This window comes from Myiozetetes cayanensis, unplaced genomic scaffold, assembly GCF_022539395.1.
Source record: "Myiozetetes cayanensis isolate MyiCay16 unplaced genomic scaffold, myiCay2020 scf7, whole genome shotgun sequence".
Lineage (NCBI taxonomy): Eukaryota > Metazoa > Chordata > Aves > Passeriformes > Tyrannidae > Myiozetetes > Myiozetetes cayanensis.
In genome coordinates this window covers 17428433-17454386 of record NW_026087964.1, presented here as the reverse complement: position 1 = coordinate 17454386, position 25954 = coordinate 17428433, and the positions used below count along the sequence as shown (strand labels likewise).

The 25954-nt window shown below is 34.3% G+C and overlaps 1 protein-coding gene across 6 annotated transcripts in view; it reads right to left on the bottom strand.

The window, feature by feature from the left end:
• Positions 1 to 8268: 8268 nt before the first annotated feature.
• PCDH7 (protocadherin 7) overlaps positions 8269 to 25954 on the bottom strand; it is a 265989-nt gene continuing 248303 nt past the window's right edge. For all 6 annotated transcript variants that reach the window (XM_050338665.1, XM_050338669.1, XM_050338668.1 and 3 more), the window contains one exon: positions 8269 to 12601. In XM_050338665.1, the coding sequence (XP_050194622.1) occupies positions 12222 to 12601 (380 nt within the window). In that variant the 3' untranslated portion in view covers positions 8269 to 12221. The remainder of the gene's footprint in view (positions 12602 to 25954) is intronic.

Here is a 25954-nt window from a genome sequence, read left to right as displayed (position 1 = left end):
ACAAGCTGTGGCAATATCATCATCCAAACCAGAAAGAACACCAAGGAGAATGGTTTTCTCACCTATAGATTAGCTACTGATTTGTTGTATTTGAGGATTTGGTCAACAAACCCTGTTAGATTAAAAAAATATACTTTTAAAATCTCCAAATAGCATCTCTATATGAATTTTTGGATGCAATACACACTGGAAGGTATTATAATTTCTCAGGACAGGTTTTAAATCTCACCATACTTTCTCTTTGAACTAAATCACTGCTGCTCTTGGGTCACTGTATTTCTTTCTGTGCATTGGGAAGGTAGAGAAAGGAGATGTCATGTATGTTCAACCCTTGCTGGCTTAATCCAATACTGACTGCTACTTTTTCTCCCCAGGAAGAACTTTTTAAAGTCTTTAAGTGTTATTGAGAGCAGGAGGGTAAATGTTCTGTAATGACTTTCAGGTCATCGAGAAAAAACAGAAGTTTTTGAAAAAGTTTGAGAGCAAAAAACTAACAAAAATCTATCAAAGGAAGATTGCTTTCCTTTGCCTATTGGACAAAGGTATATTTTGCCAATGTAACTGGGGTAACAATTTATTATAATAATAAACAGTAAATAATACACAGCTATGGGTTACAATTACCAAAAAAATCATTCATTTGGGTATCATTCATTTGATCCTTTCCAGCTCTTAAATCGTCACAATCCAGTTTTAAGAGATTTCTTTTTCAAGAAGAAAGGTTTGAGATATTTTAAAGTTTTAGCATTCCAAACAAGACTGTATTAGAGTGCACTAGAGTCCATTATGTCTATACAAAAAAGACTGGCTCCTTTTCCACTTCCTAGTAACTGGGAAGTATACTCGGAAAATCTCTATTCAGATTTTCCTTATGAAGTTTAATTCCAGTTGCATGGGTAAACTGAAACAGAATTTCAATATTTATTCTTCAGTAGGTATATTCTGCTGCAGTGATCCAGAGGCAAGATTTGTTTTCTATGACTGAGACATAGTGTAGCTTTCTCAGGAGTAGGGCATCAAAACTTTTATAACTTGTCACATCTTATATTAACAGAATTTTCCTTATTAAAAGACTTTAGTAAGATTTTGATCTATTCACAAATGAGTAGCAGCTAGATTCATGGGTTAAAAATAAATGTGCTTAACCATGCCTGGTTCCTTTTCCTTTCCATGGTTCGGGTGTGAAAACAAAGGATAGAAGTGTAAAAGCCTGCAAAGACTGCTATATTTCTGTTGCTCAGAGGCAGAGATCTGTCATTAAGGCATGATATCTGATGCTAGCTATTTCTATGGAAAATCAATACTCTCACAAAGGTGGTGGTAATACATCTTTGGAGTTGGAGTATATCTCCTCCATGTCAGACTGTATGTTTTAAGTTCCTCAGGTTTTAAGAGTTAAAGGAGTTAGGTTCTCCAGTCTAATCTTCTGCAAAGTGTACTACAGGCCAGAGCTCTGCATCATGCATTGCAAAAAAATCTTTTATTAAGCTATATGAAAATACAGGAACTAGTTCTGAATTATTTGAGTAATGTAGCAATAAGATAACTTGGTGACCATCTCTATGCAGTCCTTTGTTTACAATAACTTAGAATAACTTAGAGGAAGATGGTAGTGTGCTCATTTCCATGCTGAGAAAAATACTTGAATTTTTCTCTCAAAAGATATTGCAGGTTTTGCAGTTAATGACATTACTGATGACAGTGCAAGAAATTTCAAACACAGGGAAATTTGGGGAACCATTTTTTTGGGAAAAAAAATCTTTTCATTTCCATCCTTAGGTAAAATAAACTTTAGTAGTAGTTTTCTTTTAGCAGTAGTGGCAACTGGGTTTTGGAAAAGCAATAAAGAACATGAATAAAGTCATCTTTCTCTCCATTTGAGATTTAAGTATTAATTCACTTTGTTCACTTATCTGCATTTCTTTCTTTATAGTGTTCCAGCTATGTAGTTAATTAAGCCTAATCAAAATGACCAATTTCTCAACTTTCTCAGTGTTCTCCAGGACATACTTTGCTTAAAGTTATGTGATTCTGTGTAAACATTAACTATACTTATTTATTTATTTATTTAAAGTCTAAAAATACAGGCTCCCTAGGTCTTTATTATGCTGCTGCATGGGGTGCAGAGAGTAATTTGTTCTGTAAGCCAGACCTAGAGATTGAAGAGGTTGCAGTACCATTGCTTTCAAACGATGATTTTTACATAGATAAGGAACACGTCTGCTATTCTGAATGATTCTTAAAAGAATATTAGTGTAAATGAAACTAATGTATCTTCACATTTTAATCTTCCATTTTCCTGCCACATTACGTGTAGCGTGATTTTTGAAAACTGCTGCATGACTAAGTTCTTTAAAATAATACTAGTTTGTATTCAGTGAAATATTTGTTATGCATATTAGCTTCATGAGTATCAATCTAGGTTTTAAATTAAATTTTAAAAGTGTGAAATTATATTATTAGTTTATTTAATCTCAAATCATTGCAGATTAACCTGCATTTATCCTAATGACTCCAAAAATGAAGTCCTAATAATACACAGTTACTCTCTCCAATTGAATGTGAAGATAAGAAACATTATTTTTTAATCTCTTTGGGAGAAAAAAAAAAGTTATCTATCCATTATTGTCAGAAGATATGAGAAGTTCTTATTACATCACTCATGCAATATTTTAGTTGTCAGATTTTATAAAACACATCTTCAGACACTCCGAAGAACACAAACATCATCTGGTGATACCTCACATATGCTTAACTATTTTCTGCTATCTTCTGTTTTGTACTTTTTTTTTTTCAGAAGTATAAAGTTTGAAATAACAGAAACCCTTGAAAACTTGTTTGCAAATACTTTTGGTTTGCTTTGCTACCCATTTTTGTCTATATGAATCTCCAAAATCTGGAGTGCACAAGATAAACACCTGTCACTGTTTTCAGCAGAAGTTAAATACATTACTACCCTTAAAAACCATTGCTGTTCACATGTCCAAATAAGCCCCATAACAGCCTGTTCTAGTGCTTATAACCTTCATAATTCTGTGAGCCCAGCTATGTGTTTTCTGAGGCACAAAGTTTTGGAATTTTAGCGGTAAGTCTATTGCAATCTGAAAAAAAAGAAATAATTGGTTTTGGTTTTGGTTTTGGTTTTGTCTTTTCTACCTTTTCTTCTCAGCAGAAAACTTTCTCAGAAGACTTGCAGTGGGAAATTTCCAAGAAGCAATTGTGATTATGCATAGATTATCTTTCATCGCTCTCTTGGGCAAACAGCATCAAAAACATTGACTATCAGTACAAACTTCCTAAAGCAAACCTTTTTACTCTTTTGACTAACAAAAGAATGGTGTGAGGGTTGAGTTATGGTTTGTTGTTTGTTTTGGGTTTGTGTTTTTTTTTTTAATTTCTGTTTATCTGTGTGTGTGTTGTTTGACTTGGAGTTTTTAGAGAGAGAAAAGGACTTTCAACACAGTATTCTCCTTCCAGTAGTTGTCTGTAGTGTGTCTGTTTAGCTAAGAGAGCAGGAGAAACAAACAGAAATGTTATTATTATGTTATTCTTAACTTATATAATTCATAAAAAGGATAAATCTAGAAATCTTGTGACGTTTATTTTATTATTTATGTGAGCCAGATTCATGGGGTGCATCCCAAAAACTGATCTCCTTTGACAAAAAGTTGATCAGTTTGATGCACTGTGAGAAAACACACTTCCATATATCTTGAGCCTAATGCCTGATAATTTCATTTGATCATTTATAGCCCATTTGTCAAGGAAACCTGATAGTTTTCACCACTTCTTTTAATGCCTTCATATGGACCACTGTCAAACCTCTCAGTTTTCTTCTCTAGACTGAAGAATCCTATTTTATGTATTCTATAATGCTGATCACCCTAATCAGTATATATTTTAGAATTTGTATTCTTTTTAACACAGAGTGAGAAGGTCAGAACTGTGAAAAATATTAATGATGCACCTGCATCTTTATTTAAGCAGCAGAATCTATTCTGTTTGATAATTCTTCCTTAATTCTAAGCTTTCATTCTCTGTTGTTTTGGTTTTTTTACTTCTGAGTGCCACTGAACAGTAAACTTCTGGAAGCTTCAGATCCCATCACTGTGTAAAGAAAGACAAATGTACTATTAAGTGTTGCTAAATTTATTTTATCTGCAGTCAGTCAGTACAGAAAAAGTATTCTGTAACTCTCAGATGTGATGTCAGTCCATGACAAACCAAACTCTCACCTTTAATTCTTTCTGAATGCTCATTTTGATTAGCTGAGTTTTCTTTGGAACTGAAAAGCAATATTTAACTTTTATATTAATATGTAATAATATATGTAGCAAATACATTATAGTACCTCATAGAAGTTATAATATGAGAGCCTTTTTCTCCAGCTGGCACTTTTACATTTTCCCCCAATTAATTCTATGCCCTCTTAAATGAGCATGTCACACTAGATGTATCATTAATTAGCCATTATCATTTCACTGACGACACATAAAAACAATCAGAATATTCAGCAGGGACATCCAAACTGATTGGAAAGAGGCTTGACTTACTAGGGTTGGGAAAAAGATGATTGCCTCTTTCTTGAATATATAAAACATGGTTAACTATACTTCAGAGGGACCTGGGGCATTTGTGCATTTTCCTTTCATCTGTACATAAGGCACAAATTAGAGCAAGTAGAAATGCACTGCTTGTTATTGTAGGGTTATACCTACCGTATGGTTTGTTCTTTATCACACATAGCAGCTTTTCAATCCTCTCTGGAATTCAGGATAATTTTTTTTTTTATCAGCATAGTACCAGAATATTCTAAATTCAAGGCATACTTCTTGTTCTACCACCTATAAGGACCCTTTTAATATTCATACTTGAAGTCATGTGTTAGTCTACCACGATTTCATGCTCCTAAAGATAAGGGTGGCAACACGATGCCTGCCAGATGCTCAGAGGTCAGACTGAAAAAGAATATGAAATCACCTATTGTTCCAGGGGTCTCTTCTGGTTCAGAGCAAGGTGGGTAAAAGCTAAGTAGGTGCCAAGCTGATTCCAGGAACTGTCAGCAAAAGGAGACGAAGATTAAAAAAAATGCTCTGACTTTTGTTCTAGCAGCTAATGTAAGATAGGAAACTCGGGAGAAAGTGAAGCAAGTTTGGTAGTTATCCAGTTTTCTAACTCTGTGCTCACCATTACCTGCCACATTAAATGTATTTTGTTCTGTCTTACAAAACCTTAGAATAGATATAGGACCTCATACTGAAGGTCCCTGTTGTCCAATATTTTGTCTCTGACAATGACTAACGACAGAAGTAAACCATTTTCGTGAATGTTAAAATCTACTTCAAAAGCAAGAGATGAAAGTTGTGTATATATGTATATATGAATATAAAACCACACCTAACTAATATGAGTTGTCCATCTGTAACTTTTTCCCCTTCTTTCACTTTTTGCTTGTGAATTTATCAGCCTCTTCTCTTTTCATCAGACCTAAATAATAAACTAATACAGTGTGTGCATCAGTTTGTGGTTCCTTTCTGACTACCAGGATCCCTTTCATCTTATTCTGATTTCTTCACTTCTTCTTGTCTTATCAAATATATATTCATCTAACTTAAAGCAGACTATGAACACCATAATCTCACTGTAGTTAGAATCAGTTTCATTTTCTGGAGTCATGTAACACAGCTACCACATAAGAAGAAAAAGAGCCAAGAAGATGATTTACGCCAATTAGACTAACTACAAGTTGTAAAACCTGCAAGTTCCTTTGGAAAAAGTGAAATTGTACACTTTTGGGTAAAAAATAGAATCTAGTATTCCCATTCAGGGAATTCTGTAGGTGCTGCAGATCCACGAGAGGTAGATAGTAAAAAGACAGCAATTTTTTTGCTCTTGCTCTAGTCTTTCCTTCCTTCTCTGATTCCCCATAGGATTGGAAAAATCTTAAGTGACTCATTCTTATTTAAGTTGCTCTCTCCATGACACTGCAGTTTTTTGAGTGTAAATTTACCAAAGGAGGAGTAAACATGGTATAAACCTGCTTTTATATTACTTTTGCTACTTTGTTCTCTCTGTATTATTCTGGAAAACACAGTTGAAAGGCAGGTTTTTAAAATTCATTATTATAGTGTAAACATAAAAAAGATGGTTGCAATCCTGAAAGTAAAATAGAAGTATGAAAACTATATCTGACTTTCTTGGTCTTTGCAAATCTGCCTTCTCCTGAAGTGAATGCTGAAGAAGCCTGATGAAATTTGCTTTAGTAAGCTTACAAAGAAGGAATGCTAAGATACAAATATTTTTTAACTGTTAACTAAGTCTTTAAAAACATCACCTTAAATAGAATCACATGCCTTATAATTAGCAAAAATCCTTTTTCAGAAATTACAATGCCATACAAATTATGCATTAATAGCTCCCTATTTTCGGATCCTTAAATCGATTTGAAAGTCCTAAAGGGATTTATATCTATCAATTCTGTACCAATTGTATTATACCTATTTGCTGTTCTTTGTTCCGTTTCCTTCCTCAGAGGCTATTCCATACCACTAGAGAATAGGTATTTCACATTTTTTCCCTCCTGGTTTCTTGATAAGTTTATCTAAACCAGCTGTATTTGCTTTAGAGGAAAGAGCTGTATGCACTGCCTGACTAGAATCCTACCATTTTACTGAGCAGTACACTAAATATTCTTCTCTAAGCCTGGTGTTGCTTTCTTCTTTTGCATAGGCTAGATGATTTGCACATTTATGAACTATTAAGCATCCTCTATACACTCCCCTTAGGCTCAATAAAGTCATGAAATTATTTCTGCCTAGGTCACATTTATTAATTTCAGTCTCTGCATAAGATTTACATTTTACTGCAGCTCAGGAGGAAGAAATGAAGCCAGGGTTAAAGGGAAACATAAATTGTTAGCTTTTGCCAGTTTATATTATCCTCTTTTACCACTCTCTGTGGTTCAGGAAATTTATTTTATCTTCCTGTAATCACCTTCCTGGATGCAGTGGGTAAAAAAGAAAGATGCAGATAAAAGATAAAATAAACAAACATAAGATCATGGCTTCCATACTACAGTTAGTATAAAATAAATTTGAAAGCCTGATTGAAGTTACCTATTAAAATACTGCTACTGCTGAAAGAGGTGGAGGGGTAGCTCATTCAAGTGCAATGTGGGAGATCCAGGGTCAGAACCAGCGAACAGAATTCTCTCCACAGGCATGTAGATTCAGATCTTTCTGCCTATGGAAGGATCTTCCTGACACATTCTTTAGAGAAGACTAGGAAATGTCAACTGAAAGCACAGTCAGAAATTTGCAATGTAAAGTTTATTTAAAAAAAAAAAAAAGTTCTGACCAGCTTTCATTCACAAAAACCAAAGCCTAATCTGTAACTAAGGTAAAAGAATAGAAATGGCACTTTCTGTGATGTTCACTGGGAAATTGTATGCAATGGTTCGCAAGGTCTCTGTAGCAATACTGTATTTTGTATAAAACAAAGGCAGGGTAGTTCCAACTTTTGATCCCTCTCTCCATAAACATATTTTTCACATATTACAATTGATTCAAATCCCAACTTGATAGCTGGTTTGGGGCCTGCTCTGTTAAAACAAACGAAAATAAACAAACAAAAGACAAAAAAACCCAAAACCTCCAGACATCTAAGGAATAAATTCTTTCTCCTTCTTAGATGTTCCTTCTTGATCTGCAGTTATGGATCTGCTGAGATGGATAATTTCATTCACAGCTAGAAATAACTGAAAACTTTTGTTTCACATTTTGCTTTGAAATATTGCATTAATTGTGTTTTTCTCCTCAGTATAGGTGCTTCACTGACATTTTAGGATCTGTCAATGATTCTAAACTTCTTGGAAAAATAACCATCGTTGCTGGTAATAAGAAAATTGCTGTTCCACAATGGAAATACTTGAGCTTTTACTTATCTCCCTTAATGTGAAAGTTTTAAACACATTTTAATAAAAAGCCCTTTTGAATAGTAATCAGAAACATCTACTTTTGTTACAAGTACTCTATTTCTACTATGAAATTAGATGCATGCTGTTTTGAGTGACAATAGCCTCTGCTGAACTTCACTTTGTAGACAGGTAAAACCTCAGCTACATCTGCAGCTGAATATATGGCCAGTTACTAAGGCAGTGTCATGTTTCACATACAAAATGCAGGTTAAATGTTGAAACTAGCATGTGACTTAATCTGGTAAGAGTGGAATAGACTGTCAGAGAAAGTAAACTGGAAAATGGGCAACCAGTTGAACATGTTATATTTTAATTTGCAGAGACAAAAATGACAAGCAATTTATTTACATAAAACTGTACAAAAGCAAATTAAATTATGTAAATATTTCATAAATAGAGGTGGACTAGCGTTTAATACATTTTGCCATGTTTAGCATAGTTGCGTGCATAGTGACTCATAATAAACAATGATAAATTGTTCTCTGCTTCACTATCAACATCCAAGTTGCAGAACAATAGTCAATGATTAATATTACAAACAGATCGTACCACACTGAATGCAAGTGCTTTAAAATTTAGGAAAAAGTTGTCTGAAAGCATACCCCAGGTAGCTGGTGAATGTTGTCTTCTTCCTAATGTTTATGCTCATTCAGTCAGTAATACAACTTAATTGAGGGACTTTAATTTCTATTGCTATTTCATCTGCTTTGTTCCTGATGAAAACACTGTATATTTATCATCAATGAAACAAAAGGAAAAATATTTCATTGTTCAACTTCCTTACAAGTGTTTGGTGATGGCTGGATTTATGGCAAGGTCCTTATCCATATTCCTTATTTTCCTGCTTGACAACTTCCTAGGGTAGCCTTTCAGCAATCACTTCAATCCCATTTAAGTTCTTTCCCCACATAAAAATAATGTTTAACTTTTTTTTCCTGAAACTCAGGCAGCAGGCCAGTCAGAAACCATATTGGATAAACTTAGTGGGTCTGAGATCCAGAATGAGCATTAGATTTTAGATCAAAGCTATTGAATTTTCTAATACATATAAAGTTATATATTAATGCATCAATCTATAAAGGTGCCCTAATGTAAAATACATGCAAAGCTCATCTGAGTTTCCCATGGAAGGAAATAAAGAAGATGATTTCTATACTGTACAACTGAAATGAGATGATGGCTAAAAGCAATTAAAAAAAAATTTGTCAATTTTCCTGGCAACATGAACTGGTGACACCTTGCTAAATAACTATCATATAGACTGATCATAATTTTTCAGGCAATAGAATTAAAAACAAATTAAAATAACCCCAAATCCCACACAAATAGTAATAAAAAAATCCTCAAGACCTACTTAAACCACAGCCTTGTGTTAATAATGCTTAAGACTGGTCCATTAACTGAGTTTGGCAAAAGGCTTGTTTTTAAATATATTATTTATAATTTCTCAGAAAATAAACACAGGTAAATATACAGGTTCAAAAAAGTTGGGAATAGCCCCTTATCCCTCAGTGTCCAAACCCAACTACCACTTTACCATAATAATAGGTATAAAAGGCACAGTTGCATATTTTGCATTCACCCTAATTATTTTTTATAGCTTTATTTGTTTATTTTTATACAAAAGCACTCTATTTATGGAGTGGCACCAGATTTAACCTATTTCAAATAAAGAGGAAAAATACAAACACAAAATATATTTGTATGTCATGCCAGGTCAGAAGAGTAATCAGCATATTAATAGTGGCTAGTTCCACTAGAATTACTGTGAATACTTACAGTAGACAGAATTTTAAAAAATTCTTTCACACGCATTTTAGATCTAAAGAGATGCACACAAGTAAATTATTTCATGTCTTATGTAGTGTAAAAATTGGTGAGTGACTGCTGATCCATTTAATCTGAAGGTCTATTATGACCTGTATTATTAGCCTTGTAGAAAAAGTGTCTAAGAATATACGGAACCCAGCTACCTAATTTATTTTCTTGTGTGTAATATTAAATAAAATCTTATTAAAGGAAATTCTGTTGAACATTTGTGTTATGCAATTGTGTATTCTGTTGAAACGTGCAAGAAAAATGTGTATACATTACATAAGCATTTTAGAAGCATTTTTAAACAGGTACTTACAGATTATACAAAGCAGCAACTGCTATACGCAGTCTCATAACAAAGTACTAGCTTGCATCTCTCCATATTAAATAATTAAACATAAAAATGTTCAATCATTATTAATCTTTGCTTTTAATATTTTCTTTCTAAAATGTGCCCATTCATCATAACTGTTATACACAAACTAATGTTACTTTTGAAGAAAGTAAACTCAAGAGAGGAGAATGAAAAGGCCAATAATGGCACATCCCACTATACGGAGAAGTGAATTCAAAAGATAAATGTGATGAGTTGTTTTGATTTACCAACCTCTACCTTAGGCTGTTTAAGGTTATTTCTATGCAATTCTTCAAAGTAAGAAACTACCCAAAGCTACATTGTGACTACAGTATACTAGAGAGCCATCTAGCCATGCCTTCACGCCAGGTTAAACAGCCAGGGATCTGAATGCTTTCCCCCTCCTTGAGCTGTCCTTGCTGTGTTGTTCGATTGTCACTTTCATCTGAATATCTGAGCTCAGTCTGCCATTATTTCTACAGTATCAAGTACAAAGCAATTGTTTGTCATTCTGCATGTTTTGTTGCTTTTATTGCACAAAAACCTGTTCCTTTTCCTCTTCCTTTCAAGAATCATTCACCATGAGAATTGTTACAGCTTTTGCATATCACAGTAGCTTTGACTCCTTTTGACTCATCTTGACCTGCTAGGTGAGTATCATACCGCTGTTTATCAGACCATTTTCTACTTATGCTAAATGTTCTGAGCCTTGACATCATTTAGTATTGCACTTCTCTTGGGTTTAATGCACTTGGTTTTAAGAAAGCTTTCATTATATCTTTGACATAATTGAAGCAATTGGTAATCTGCAACACTGATGACCAAAGACTTAGCAACCATTCTTTGCAATCTGAAAAGAAGCTTCTGTATTCAACTTGTAACATCCTCTTGTTACTGCACCATCCCATTGTCCACCTTTTCCCTCCCATCAAGCACTCTTATTAACACAGCCTTCTATTACTACTATTATTTTTAAATTTTGATCTTGAAAGTTCCCTGGCATATGCAGCATATCATATGCAGCTTCTGCTGCAACATATCACATCACTACAAAAAAACCCCACATCAATTCCTTTGGGCATTCAATTGAACCGCACTGAAAAAAAAATTGTCATCTGGGCTTGTGAACTGCGCTGCTGTGCAAAAAAAAGAATGTGTGTTATGAGCACATGTGTTTATTTGTGAATACATTAATTTTCTAAGCCAAGCCCCAATACTTAGCAGTTCCCCTGATCCGTTGTGTGATCTTTGGCCTTTTTGTTATTACAATCTTCCCACCTAGATGTTAGTCTTGCCCAAAATAATGATTTCAACAGTTTATCATTACTATCCTATGGTATATGCATTAGTAATTGTGTTTACATTGAAGTAATCATTACAGAGAACGAGAGAGAAGGATAGAAGGAGACACAGCAAGACATGTTTGTTTGATGGATAAAACAGAACCAGAGTCCATGAATCACAGGAAAGGATGGCATGTTTTTGACTGCAGTCTCAGGCTGAACATATTTCTGTTGCTTCCAGCCTCAGATGAGAGGTGAGAGAATTAAAGCTGTGGTCTTCACAAAGTGCCTATTAATGATTATTCCTTTATACTTATCTCTATATCTGTATGGTTTCTGAAGGATTGTCCCTGGTGGGGATCAGCAATATTCAGATGATATGTTTTGAGTACATTTTCCCTGACATGTTATCCTCAACAAGCCAGATGACAAACAAACAAAATGAGTGGCTTAACTCATGCTTCTGCAGAGGGGAAACAGCAGTGTGTTGTGTTCTTTTTAATCAAGCTCGCTACTATGGGAGAAATTTGCAACCATAGATTTAGGAAAAATAAAAATCAGCAGAAGGGGGAATTAGACATGCAAGTAACAACATTTTCTACATTGTACAGTATAGTCAGGCAGACAGTATAATTACATGCCTGCTATGGAGGCAGAAGTGGCAGGCAGATCTTTTGTCTCTTTGGTGGCCCCCTCTTTTTTGTTTATTTTTTTCTTAAAATTGTTGCGATTTTAAGACTTTTTCCCCATTTCTTTCTTATAATATGAAAGAATTTTTTTGCTGCTTTTTAGCCTACAGGTAAACTTCTCTTCTAGTTAGAGTATTGACAGGAGATGGCTTGTATTCCCCTGTCTGTGTAAGGGGGATATCCTCTGGATTGCCTTCTTCATTTTTGCTGAAACTAGCCGCACTGAAGGTCTCATAGGATGAGGTCAACTTTTTGTTAAGGAGGTTTCTGTTGCGATCACCCATGAGGGAGGCTTCTCCATTGGCCAGCTTTTCCTGACTGCCCCGTTCATCAACAGGCATGAAAGTGGAGAGTTTTGGCTGGCTCTTCTGCTTTCTCTCCGGAGAAGTGCGGACTGGCATCCAGCAGGAGTCCGAGTGGCCATATTCATCACACTCTCGGGTACACTTCCCTGTCAGAGCTACATCTGGAAGAGGCCGTGAATCTGAAAATAAAAGAGAATTGTCTTTACAAATTAATATTACAATGACTTCAGTTGAAACTGAGAATCCTTTAAATTCACAAAAGGTATTTTTAAAGGTCTTTGTAGGAATGTTGTAGTAAGTTCCTCAATAATAATTTTTTCACATTGTATGTGCCCATAGGCAATAAGCAGATCTGTACAGTTATCCTCTACCTCAATAATTGAAAAAAAGAGACTATTCATCCACTTCCTGTGCTTGTAAATCAACTCCAGGAACATTTGGTATTAGGTAGTGAATGAATTTTGAAGTTTGAGAGTTAAACAAGGACTTGTTTCCACACTGCCAGTTTTCTTGAAATTATTAAAAATACCTTTCTTTAAGTTTCTTGTAGAGAATGCTTTGAATTTATGTGAAAGGATCCTAAGACCCTGAATCCTGCAAATACTTATGGACATACTTAATGCTCTACAAGTGAGTAGATCTGTTATTGACAATGGGATTCAATTTGCACATAATGTAAACCTCTGCTTGTATTTCTCAGGATTGGGCATTTGTTGTTAGTCCACAATGTTACATGAGTTGTACAATCAGTAATTGCAGGAGTATACAAAACATTTGCTATTGGTTATAAACTTAATGAAAAATGTACAGGTAAAGCTGGCAGTGGGGTGTGTGTGTGAATATGTATGCTGGGACATAGGGAGAATCTGAGTGCTGCCTAAAGACAAACAGGTGGCTTTTAATATTTGTGCTTTCATACTTGCATTACAACAGAATTTAAAAGCTACCTTAACTATTTTAAGGATTGGGTAAGATTCTGAAAACTTGTTTTTATTTATGGTCTGCAAGAAATAATGGAAACTTCCTAAAAAGTAACAACATGATATTCAAACAAAGTTGACAAAAAATATAAATCAACAAATTTTTTTCAGTGGGCTTGATATGACTTTCATATGATATGATATACTTGATGAAACATTTAGGGTTCTTTTTATAAAAAAATTCATTATCTTAGGGATAAGGGAACAAGGAGCTTCCATACAGAAACACAGTCAGGTACTTCATATGGACTGTGACATCTTTCTGCATTCCCAGTACAACACCCAAATTCATCTGAACAATAATTTTTTTCGGTAATAACATGTGCCTTATAAAATGTCCTTCAAAAGGCCTATTTAATCTTCATTTTATTACTTCTATTTTACCTATTTTAGTTTGATTTTGGCTACCAGACGACCTCAAACAATGACAATTTAATCTGTGAATTTTTTATAAATTGATAAAAAAGACCACTGATTAAGTTAAAAAAACCAGTAAAAGACCAACCAACCAACCAAAAAAAACCCTTGCAGCTAAAAATCCTTTGCTTCTTGCAGAATAAACTATTTTCATGTAAAATATTTACAACACGTGTTTGTAGAGAAAATATACTTTGTTGCAACATCTGTGGATTTAATCCTGATAGAACTGCAAAAGCTCTTTTAAGTCAGGTTTATGTTCATCCTGTCCCGATTTTTTCATGCATTTAAACATTAAATTAATTAGTAATTTCTTGTAGTATTGTAAAGAATATACATATTATTTGCTATTGACAGATGTCAACATTTTATAGAATCTCCTGTTTGTATTCTGAATACAGTATAATATTTCATATGTCAATATCTCACTGATTTTAATGAAGAAATAGCCCTGGTGTCTAGATAACTGAGTAACCCTGTAAGTGAGATGTGTAAGGCTGGGAGGAGACAATTGAGTTCTTTTAAATTTTTTAATTTTTTTTCCCCCAATTGTACTTTTGAAGGCTTTTGCACTTAGGCTCACCCACTTTTTTTTTTTTTTTTTTTTTTTCCCCCGATTATGAATGCAAAGATTATGGACAGTTATCAACCTATCAGTTTTCAGATGACTGTGTTCTGGAGACATACACAGAAGAGAGTGATGGTAGCAAGAAAATCCTCTAATTGCCAGCTAAATCAGTATTATTCTGGCACTCCCTAAAGGTAAGAAGCATAATTAACTGCTGAGCTGTACCAAATGTGCTTTGATTTTTAAACAGGATTTTGCATATTTTTACAACAGTGCCAATTCCTTTAAATCCCCATAAACTCTTCAAACAGCACCTTATTTCTAAACAATGGTCACTGAGCATTATGCTTGCTACAAGTATTTCAATTATTATTCTATCAGTATATTACCAAATGCTTATCTAGATAATATGTCTGACCTTTATTTAAAACAAAAGACCATGTGTGTATTGAAGAGGGTTTCTTTTGTTGTTTTGAGGGGTTTTTTTAAGATTGAAAGAATTAATATCTCATTACATCCAATGGTTTCTTTTTAGCTCAAACAAATCTTGAGCCAGCATTACATGGGTTCATAAAAATTCTTCCCTTGCTAGTGGTCCTTGAATCATGCAATTCAAAATGTACTATTTTTCATTGTAGTGCTTCCCCTACTCACTGCTGAACAAATGCTTAATACAAATTCCTTATTGTAAAGCATGATGACTTATTGTACAATTCAGCCTTATAGTGCTGTTTTATGAAGCAATAACCTCCAAGTCAGTGTGTGGCTGAGTTGCCCTGTTGTGTTATGTAATAAACTTCATCCTCACACCCACAGAAGAGACCAGAGAGACACAGAAGGGATAATACAAGCCCAAATAAAACCCTGAGTGGCTACTCTCAGGCTCATCATAGGACCATCAGCCCCTCAAGGGTCCATCTGCCCAGGAACACAGGGGCGTATAGTGGCAGATACGAACTCAAAATAAGTACTTGGAAGGAACAATCATCTTTTTGTCTAATGTGGATTGTTCTCTAGAGATATAGAACATGTTATAGGATATGGGGGGAAAGAGTCTGGAATAACACAGGACTTATGTGATGTTTAAGGGAGAATCCAAAGGGAAGATGTGAGGGTTTTAGGTCATTTGTGAAGGAACAAGAGTGGGAAAATAGAGACGTAAGAGGATAAAAGTGCCATTCATGTAAATAGTTTGCTGGCTAAGAAGATTTTTGGTTATGTCTTGTGACTAATGAGCACAATCTATCCTGTCTTCCTACTAAATTCCTTTCTAACTCTTTTCTGGGTATGGGTTGCCTATGATGTGTGCATATGCATGTATACATATGAGTTTGTCCACCCTCACAAGAGGGCTTCATTCCTGTCCAGCCAGAAAAGAGGACAGAATGAGGCCAGTGGTGCTGTCTGTGTTCATGTGAGTTCTCTGAGTGTCTGTGATCTGTAGGGACAACTGTGTACATTTGGTGTATGTGCTCTGTGTATGTGTCTACTGGGAATGCATCTTCATCTTTGCTACTGGTTGGACCTGGGGACATGGAGCAGCAGCAGCAGCCTCACCTCCCTCAGGCTGTCAGATCTGGTGTCATATATTTTTCTCTAAAACACCCTTCAAATAATGTTTGGCACTTACAGTTAATGTAGCCTTCTACTCCATTGCTTTCTTGCATCTGTTCTAAGAGCTTGAATCAGTACAGCATTTAAGCACTGATTTAATCTAACAGGGTGTTAAACTTGTTGCATTTTAATTGCTCTTCTCTTTAAAAGATGGACATAACTTCAGCATTTTGGGGGGGGCAGGGAAGGGGAAGGATGGAATATTTAGTGTGTGTGTTATATCAGAAGATGAGTAAAACATCCACTGATTAAACTATTACCTGTACCTAAACTAGTCAGTTAAACAAAGATTGTGTGCTTTTTATACACTGCGGTAGATAACAGATATTAAACCTTAATTTTGGATAAAATGCCACACCCCTTTAGCTACAAAATGATTAACTATATTTTTGCTAATTCACTGAACAGATCAACCCTCTTTTGCAAAGTAGTGACTTTATGTTCTTTACTTTAAATTATCTAGCCCATGGAGTTTTGAACAATCCCTGAATTTGACAATAAAATAAAAAAAAAAAATTACCCTTGTCCTCTAGAATAATTTACATTCAGGCATAACTATCTCTAAGTACTTCTTACTTTAAAAGTTAAACACTATAGTAGTGATCTCACTGCCAGCTGATAAGCCTTATGGAATATGACACAGGAAAGAATTTGTCGGCATAATTGGCAAATCATCAAGGAATAGTAAAACAGATTTCTACCACAGTTACATATCTGGAAAACAAATCAAGTAAGTTCTTAAAATGTCACTTACTGACCAAAAAAATTTTATCACAATGCTAATTAGTGAGAAAGATGTATGATATTTGTTGTTATACAGAAATTTGTAGATGTGGGATTAGATTCTAACAGTTTATACAAAAACTAGTCAAATTCAAGCATAAAAAGATCATCAAAGGTACAACGGAAGATGTAATCTTAGTTATTTTCAAGTATATCTTCTTATGATGTCTGTAGGTCAGAAGAAGGTATTGCTCGATTATTTACAAAGCCACTGTAAACCCCCTCCCTAAAATGCAGATATTTAGAAACGTAAATGCAGATATTTAGAAGAGTAAACATGTAAATGGAGGCTTCAAAAATAAATATTTTAAAATAGATTTAACTTGCCACTGCTCAGACTTTGCTATGAAAAAAATTGGAGTACACTAAATTACAGGGTCCCCCAATCTATTTTCTCACTGTACCTGATATAAGCTTTCACCACAAATTTTAAAAAGTTAGCTGATAAAAGTTCACATTTTTTTAAACAGTAGTAATGATTCATCCTACAAATCTTTAAACATTTATGGCTAATTTCTGAGACGTTGATTTGTTTCATATTTTCCATAAAACTTTGTACAAAAGCATGCAAATGAATGGAAATTATGCTCATGTTTCTGTAATTTTATCTGACTGTTGCTTTAGGGCTAGTAGGATTGCTTATCATCAAAAATGGAAGGCACCTACCACTGTAGTGTGGAGAGGGGAAAGATGATATTCTATATCCGGTTAAAGCCAAAGAAACCAACAGCTCAAATATTCCACTCAAACAGTTTCCCACTATTTTCTCTCCTCCCATTCCTTATCAAAGAGGTTTAATATATTTTATCAAGTACAGAGAAAGTATTATGTACTCAGTAGTCAACAAGTACACGTGGGGGTTTAAATTAGATGATCTTTAAGGTCCCTTCCAACCCTAACCATTCTATGATTCTATGTGTTACAAGTTATGTGCTCTTTTGTACACACATATTGCAGAAATATAGTCAAGAATGCACACTCTGGCTCCACTTTGCGCATTTTTTAGCAACCATTCTTGCACAATATATTTTATAGAAACCCAGCATTGTCATCTAGTCATGACAAGGTCCTAGCACTTTTTTTGAGAAAAATACAAGGAGCTTTTCACTTTCTTATCTTTTGTAAACCGTACACAAATAGTATGGTAATAACAAAATTTAGATATACTTAAGTTGACAAAAGTTTTGTTCCACTTGTCCCTGAAATTGAAAACCTTCCAAAGCAATACTGACACCCTATCTAGACACATTAACTTGAACATTCTGAGAAAGTACTCCTGGCTGTAGACCTTTTTCTTGGAGGAGTACAAGACCACAGTAACCATATAGTACTACAGCAGTGGAACAGTACTTCTGTAAACCATAAAGCTGGTCCACAGGATCTGAGGAGTCATTGGCAGTTGAGTTCTAAAAACTATTTATGACAAATCAATGACTATATGCAGATTTTACTTTCCCCCCTGACAGGCCCATAATGTCCCTGTATGATTCCATTTATTTAGGACCTGTAAAAACTGCATGTGCAGTAGTTCCAGACTACTGTGAGAAAACAAAAATAAATAGGAATGGTATATATTAATGAAAGAGACTGGATTTGGATGGGCCACCACTTTGCCTGAACTCCCACCTTTGCCTGAACTCTTTACACTAGTATGCTATATTCAGAGGACCATCTAAAATTCAAGTGAAACACCATTAAGACTATGTGATTAAACAGGAGTCCATTTACATAGCTTTTACATTAAAAGGTTTTCTGTTTTACAAGCTGTGCGGTCGGGGACACAATAGAGCTCTTAAAGCATAACAAGTATTGACTACATGATCAGAAAACAAAAATGCAGAAAAACCAATGAGAGGGTACATATTGTCAAAAATCACTGTTTAAGGGGGACAAAGAAAGCTAGACTAAAGTAAAACACCGCCCCAGCAGTACTGTTGCTGAAATTCCTGCCTCCTAGTTGCAATAGTTCAGGAACTGCACCCCAGTTTGTGCTGTGGTATATTCTGACATGCCAAGACACTATTAAAATACTTAAACATGTTTGAAGGCATCAGCAATTTCTTTCTCTGCACCTTAGGCTAAATACAGTTAAACAGCAATTGAACATATCTCAAGAAGCATTTAGTGCCCCAAGGCTTGGACTGCTGTCATTTTGAATGTGGCATTATCGTGTACTGCAGAGATAGTGCATGCCATCTCTAAAACAGTCCTACTGAATAAAGTCAAACACAAATCCACTGCTTGAGATATGCCAACTGCACTGAAGTAATGAATATATTAATTGCTTTTGGACTAGAATAATTTTATGTATATCATGCCCAATTCTGAAATTCTTTTCAGTGCTTAAGAAAGTACTTCAGAATACATAAAGGTTTATATGTACATTGATAGAATGATTAATACTGTGAGACAAGGTATGACAGAATATTATAAAATAATGATTTCTGAAACTTTGTATTCTTTTCTTATGCAAAGAAAAAGGAATACAGAATAAAAGTGAGAATTTTCAATACTTTACTTGAAAACTGGTAAAATAAAAGTTTCCCTTAAACAATCCCTAAAACTAGCAAGACTCACTGCTGTATCATGTCAAAAGTCAAAATACTTAGCAATTTCAAGAGACCACAGTGAAATTTTCAAAACAACCATGAGTTGCTAGATAGTCCTCTACAACTAAAACTAATAAAAATAAAACAAACAAATAAAGCAATGGCAAAGGAAAATAGAAACAGTTAACTGATTCTTTAACTTCTGGAAAAAGTTCATAATAGATGAGTGAAAGTGAATTAGTGAGAAGAGCAAGCAGCTATGGGAAAAAGCAGCACTGTTCATGTACCTAAAACAAAAGAAAAAAAAAAAAAAAGTGTGGAAGCAATCTGTTTTGCATGCCCATAATGGAAAGAAGCAAAAGCAATGGCTTGATTGCAACAAGGACAAATCAGTTTAGAAACTAGAAAAAAGCTTTGAAGATAAATGTAGTAGTGATGGATGGTTACAGAGTCTGGAGTGAGTTTTATGAATGTCTAGAAAAAAGTTTCCCAAGGATAACATAACGTAGCTAATCATACCTTGGGAAACCAAGGATGCACTAAATGACCTCTAAAGTTTCCCTTCAGCTCTCCAACTCTCTTAATGTGATTGCTTAGCACTCAGGTACTCTGGCCTCAATCCAATTAACTGTTTCTGGATTAAGATTCTTGACTTATTCAGTAATAAATCAACCTTAGAAGGTGGACTTCAGTTCAACTAAAAATCCATTTTAGAATCCTCCTTAAAATCTAACAGTAATGAAATTACTAACAAAAAGAAAAAATACTTGGACTATTTAAGACAGGTGTTAATCAGAGGAATAAAGAAGCATAAAGACTGTAATGCTTAAAAAAATCACCCATTTTCAAGTTCCAACATGTATGCTTCATATTTATAAAATCTTCTTGCCTGAAACCAAACACATCCATCCTATTCTACAGTGTCGTCAAAAAGTTAAAGATTTAATATTACTTCTACATGTAGTGGTGCAAAACATCATGCCTCTGAAGTCCTTTAAATCTGAAACTGTCATAAGAATAAAAATTTCAAAAGTGTTTATTTTACTTCTTATATGACATTTTATTTTTATTTACCCTTGAGTAGGGTAAATAAGACCCCCTCTTTTTAGGGAGGAACAGAGCCAAATAAGACAATGACTATATAAGATTTTGATGGGGTTTTTTTTTGTTTATTAAACAGACTACACATGACTAGATAGCTACTTAACATGACTCAGTCATGTAACCAAAGAAATATTACCCAAGCAATATTCCTGGCTTAGATTCCACAGTTATTTCTGTCACAATTTTTTTTACTGAAAAAACCCCAGTTGTATTCTTCTGGGTTGAAATCATATTCATCTGTTGGTTGTCAGTGGAGAATAATAATATAAGTGGCATGTAACTCTATGTTTAAGTGAAATCAAATTCAACAGACTCAATTCAAGACAAATACTAATTTAAACCCCTGATTACATTATAAAACAAAGGGAAGCCCATTGGAAACATAAAGTTTTCTCTTGTTTAAGTTGTATTTATCCTGTCATTCAGTCTGTATTATTTCATTTTTGTTCTCAAGACCAGTTGCATGTATATAATGAGATCTAAGAAGTACCAGCTTATGTGATACCAGTGGTGAGCACCATACTAAATACATCATGTTGAACTTAAATTCCCTAGATTTTAATTTTCTAGATTTAAATGTAATTGCTGCAAGACTTCTTGTAATCCTGTTAAATCCTTTGATAGCCTGATTTACTTCTATCACTGAAGTGGCAACACATCCTTCAGAAAACCAGGACTTATTATGGCTTCTTGAAGTAGCACAGACATTTAAGCTGTTTAATTGTTCTGCCAATCTAATGTTAAGGTATCAATCTGTCACTGTGTCAAATTACATACCTTTATTTTTCCAGTAAAATGTGTCAGTGCTTAACAAACTCTGAGCTGAAACAATTCATTGAGTAATTAGGATGTCAGCTCTCCTAAAGATGACTTAAGAAAATCTGAATCAAGGCTCAAAATTCAACATAATTTTCTTGATACTCCTGCCAAAGTGATGGGGCTGCAGGAGCTATAAGAGAATAGGGTAGCTAGCAGCCGTTATTAGATCATGTCAGCTGTGCTGCCTTTTTATTTTATTTCTTGGTGATAAGGATTTAATAGTGTACTTTCAGTTTAGAAATGGACACCAGGTAGGAAAACTAGTGCTCTTGCCACAAAAGATAAAAACAACATGAGTTCCAATTTATGTCCATCCCATTCATAAGACAACCTATTTTTGGGAATACTCCAAGTAATGTATTCTAAAGGATATTAATGACAGTAGCATTGCTTCCAATGAGAAACTAAAAACACAATTCCAAAAGATGTCCACTGTCAGTATACAAGTTCCTTGTAATGGAAAGAGGAGGGGCAGACACTAATCTCTTCTCTGTGGTGACCAGCCTGGAACAGGCTCTGCAGAGAAGTGATCACAGCACCAAGCCTGACAGAGTTCAAGAAGCATTTGGATGATACTCTCAGGCACATGATGTGACTCTTGGAGATGGTCCTGTGCAGGGCTAAGGGCTGGACTGGATAATCCCTGTGAGTTCCTTCCAACTCAACATATTCAGTGATTCTGTCATTCCACCACTAAGTTCCATGGATATCTCACAAATGTCTCCAATGATATCCAGGATAGATAATGAAAGATGAATACATAGAAAAAATCAGTGATTTGACAGAGTTGCAAGCTTTTTTGTAAGACAGATATTTGTTGAAGTGATATAAACATGCATTAAATATGACTAAAGTTTAGGTTCAAATGGTGACTGATCGAAAAGATAACCACCCCTCGTAACACATGGGCATCTAATTGTAATGGCAGAGGAAAAAACCCAAGAAACAAACAGAAGAACTGAATCACTTGTGATTATCGACAAGAACTCAATCAAAAATAAAGTTCTGGTTGAATGCTTCTGTTTAAGAATTCTGTTTAAGAATTGACTTTAAAGGAGATTACTGATTTATTTCTTTCAGTCAAGAAATATCTTTCAGTGACTTTCTTTTACTTACAGAATTACTCTGCCACATAAAATAGTAATTGGAACTGGTTATGTTGATAGTACTACTACATTCCTGAAAATAAAATGCTTCATATAGTTCTACTTTTCACAGTAACACGTCACTGGATCTTATTTTATTCCTGCATATATAGAATGAAATATTATTAAAAAAAATATATTAAATAGTAGTACTGTTTTCATAAAAAGGGACTTATTCATGTTTCCAAGAGGTTTTCTGTGTCACTCATGTAATGTTTATTTTGTTACTAGTCTTAAACTCTCAAAGGTTAAACTTGAACAGAAAGTGTAAAATGTGCTCGAGTTCTGTTAATTTATATTAAGGTTTTTTCAAATGGAGGGAAGAAGAAAGTTCTCCATGCTCTACATGCAAACCATCACCTAAATAATGTAGAGCTAAGCATGAAGCAGAAACAAATAACTTGTGACTACTTGTCTTTTTAGTAGCTGTCAAGAGAAAGTTGTTTTGTAAGAAGAAATATAGCAGTCATTTAACCTTTTATGTCACATGAAGGGAACCTTATCCCACACAAAGGGGAAAAAATATTCACTTATATGTTCATGTCATACTTGTTTCTCTCACAAATACTTATATGAATTTGTAATTTTACTTAATAATATTAGCAAGGTCTGGGATACAGAACCAAATTTAATTCAATGTAGTGAATTGAAAAGTACAAAGAATGCATTTTTATGTCTTTAACAGAAGTTCTACATAACATAAGACTGAAATGAATATAAAAATTAGAAATAAAAACCATTGTATTAATGCACATTTTCCTCTACAAGTATACTTCAGAAGAAATTGGTTACATTTTATAAAATATAGTGCTCATCCTCATTAATCATGAAGTATAACAGAAGTATAAAATCAGACAACTCAGCAGTAAATGATAATACTTGTCACTGGGAAAGGAAATGATTCACTGATTAACTAGTTACAGACTCTCATTCTGTGCCAGTGGCATGGACCACTGTCACTCTGGCATCTAGAGCTATTATTTTGGGACATTCAGCTTTTCCTAAGAAGAAGTAAAAACTACCTTGGAATTATAGAATCATAGAACATCCAGAGTTGGAAGGAACCCACAGGTGTCATCTAAGTCCTGTGCTGGCTGTGACCAATGACTGTCTTGTCCTTCTGGTATTTTTCAATACCTCACACAATTAATTCACCTAAGTTCATGCTTCTGTTATAAGTACTGATGCTTTCTCATGGAGATTATGCAGCGAAGAAGGTATGTTGGGTTTGGTTTTTTTTTTTTTTTTTTTGCTGCTGATGTCATTTTTATAGTAAGTTATGAGGAAAAGTCTTTACACCTCAAAAAATGGAGAGACAAATATAGAAAGATAATAAATCTCTCAGTGTGATTTATGTCCTGCTCAAAGGGATTTTTTTCATTAATTTTTTTATTGATTTTTTCAGCTGTGTCTGCAGATTACAGCTACTGAATTAATTGCAAACATCAGCTCAGAATTGTTCCATACTTATGACAGATTCATCTGGGTTACAGTCCATTAGTAATTAAGTATTAAGCACAGCACTAATTCCCCTTGTGCACATACAGTCGATAGACTGTAATCCTATGCATGAATCATAGGGATGTTATACGAAAAGAGGTTAGAGTATCAGTATTTATCTCACTGTAGAATGGAAAAGCATAATGATAATTTTTTTATCGTAATGGAAAGTATAGAAAAAGTTTGAATGAAACAAAACAGAGGGAAAAAAAATCAAGTGTTACTTGCAAAGTCTAAACCTGTCAGAAATAATAGTCTCAATCCTTCTTGTGAGAGGTGGAATCTACTGGAGCCAGTACTGTTTGTTTTTTTGACTCCTGCCTTTGACCCAAAATATCCTACAGTGTTTCATTCACTCAACAGTTATAGGTCATAGAGTTTTTACTTTATAAATAAAACCAAAATCCAACCAGGTTTTGGTTGACCAGCTACTCTGTAACATTTTCTTCAGATTTCTGAAACCATTTAGTTGAGTTGAGCATACTCCTCAACAGATTTTTTGACAATATTCCTCAAAAATACGTGAAATATTTCCTAGCCCAAAAGTAAAAATGAAGTAATCTTTGTCAGAAGCAACTGCAGTAGAAGTACTTTTTTAATGAGTCAATTCTCTTTGTCTAAGAATGTTTAATATTGTTATTTGTCTCATGTTTTTCAGCACAATATTAAATATTAGTCAGTATACTCTTGCTTAACTTGGTTACCAAAGCATACAGACATACCGATAAAATTTTAAATCTCAGAAAATATTCCATTGTTTCTTGGTTTGTGACATTCCAGATTTCTTAAGAAATACAGTATATATACTTTGGGTAATTGCTTCATAGCCAACATCTACTTTTTCAAGAGTGAATCAGATAATCTCCAACTTGTTTCATTCATTTGAATTATTAGTTTATGGTTTCACTAAGACTCCAGTAGACATGACAAAAGATTTGAAATGGGACAGAGTTAAGCTTGCTTCACTTGCAATGCATGACTAAATTCTTAACAATAGGTAGGAAAAAAAACTTAATTATACCTGCCAGGATAGCATAAAGCCCAGCCAAGCAAAACATATTAACAAAGTAGTTAAACTTTCTTTTTTTTTTTTTTTTTCCTAAGAGTAAATATACGACTGAAAAAAATTAAGATATGTGTTTTAAATGTATTGACTAAAGTAGAGGAAAATAAAATAAACCTCTTGATTATTCCCAGTGTAAATCCACAGAGTCATTGCTAATCTACCCAATATTAGTTGCATTGGTCATAATCACTTAGTGGCTGCTGGACTGTTTTGAAAAGCTGAAGAATACATGAAAATACAGTGGTTACAGGATCAAATGTAGGAACTGGACAGAACATAAAGAAGATTAAGAATACAAAATGTGCAGATGTTATCTGACTTGAAAGACAACTAATGTTAAAGTAAATAGAGTAATTTGGTACTTTGGCAATTATGATTTCAGACCAATTTTTAATGAATTCTTTTTTTTTTTTTTTTTAAGTGAAGTAGTTATTGCCCACTATTGCCCCCAGGACACATCATGGCTAGGCCATATGGCGCACACTTTGTACAGGTGTTTTCCTTTCAGGCCATTCTGAATATGGTTTCCTGAAAGAAAAATATTCAGTAGAAAATTGTACTCTGTGCAGTGTTTTAGTCTCTGTCTCCTTTCTGAGATCATAATAGAGATGTCATTTGGGATTCTGGAGTTCTTGTGAAAGCATTGTGTATAACCAACTTATTTGTATAGTAGACTCCCTAGTGGCTGGTACAATTGGTTTCTACTTGGGTCTACTCTGAAGCTGCAACTTCGGTCAAAAAAACCCTGTGTACTGAAAAATAACAACCTGAGTAATATTAATTTTCAGATAATGGAATTATTCCAGAATTATTGAAAGAGAATGACACACTCCTACCAGACCTGAATGAAGTCCTAGCAGAAACTGCACATCACACTTAGATGTTTCATGGATCTTGTTCAAGAATGAGCAGCAGAGAGAGCCGTAAACAAAGCACCTCTGATAGTGATCCATTAAATTAGGTCTAGAGTATGCATAGTAGATCATT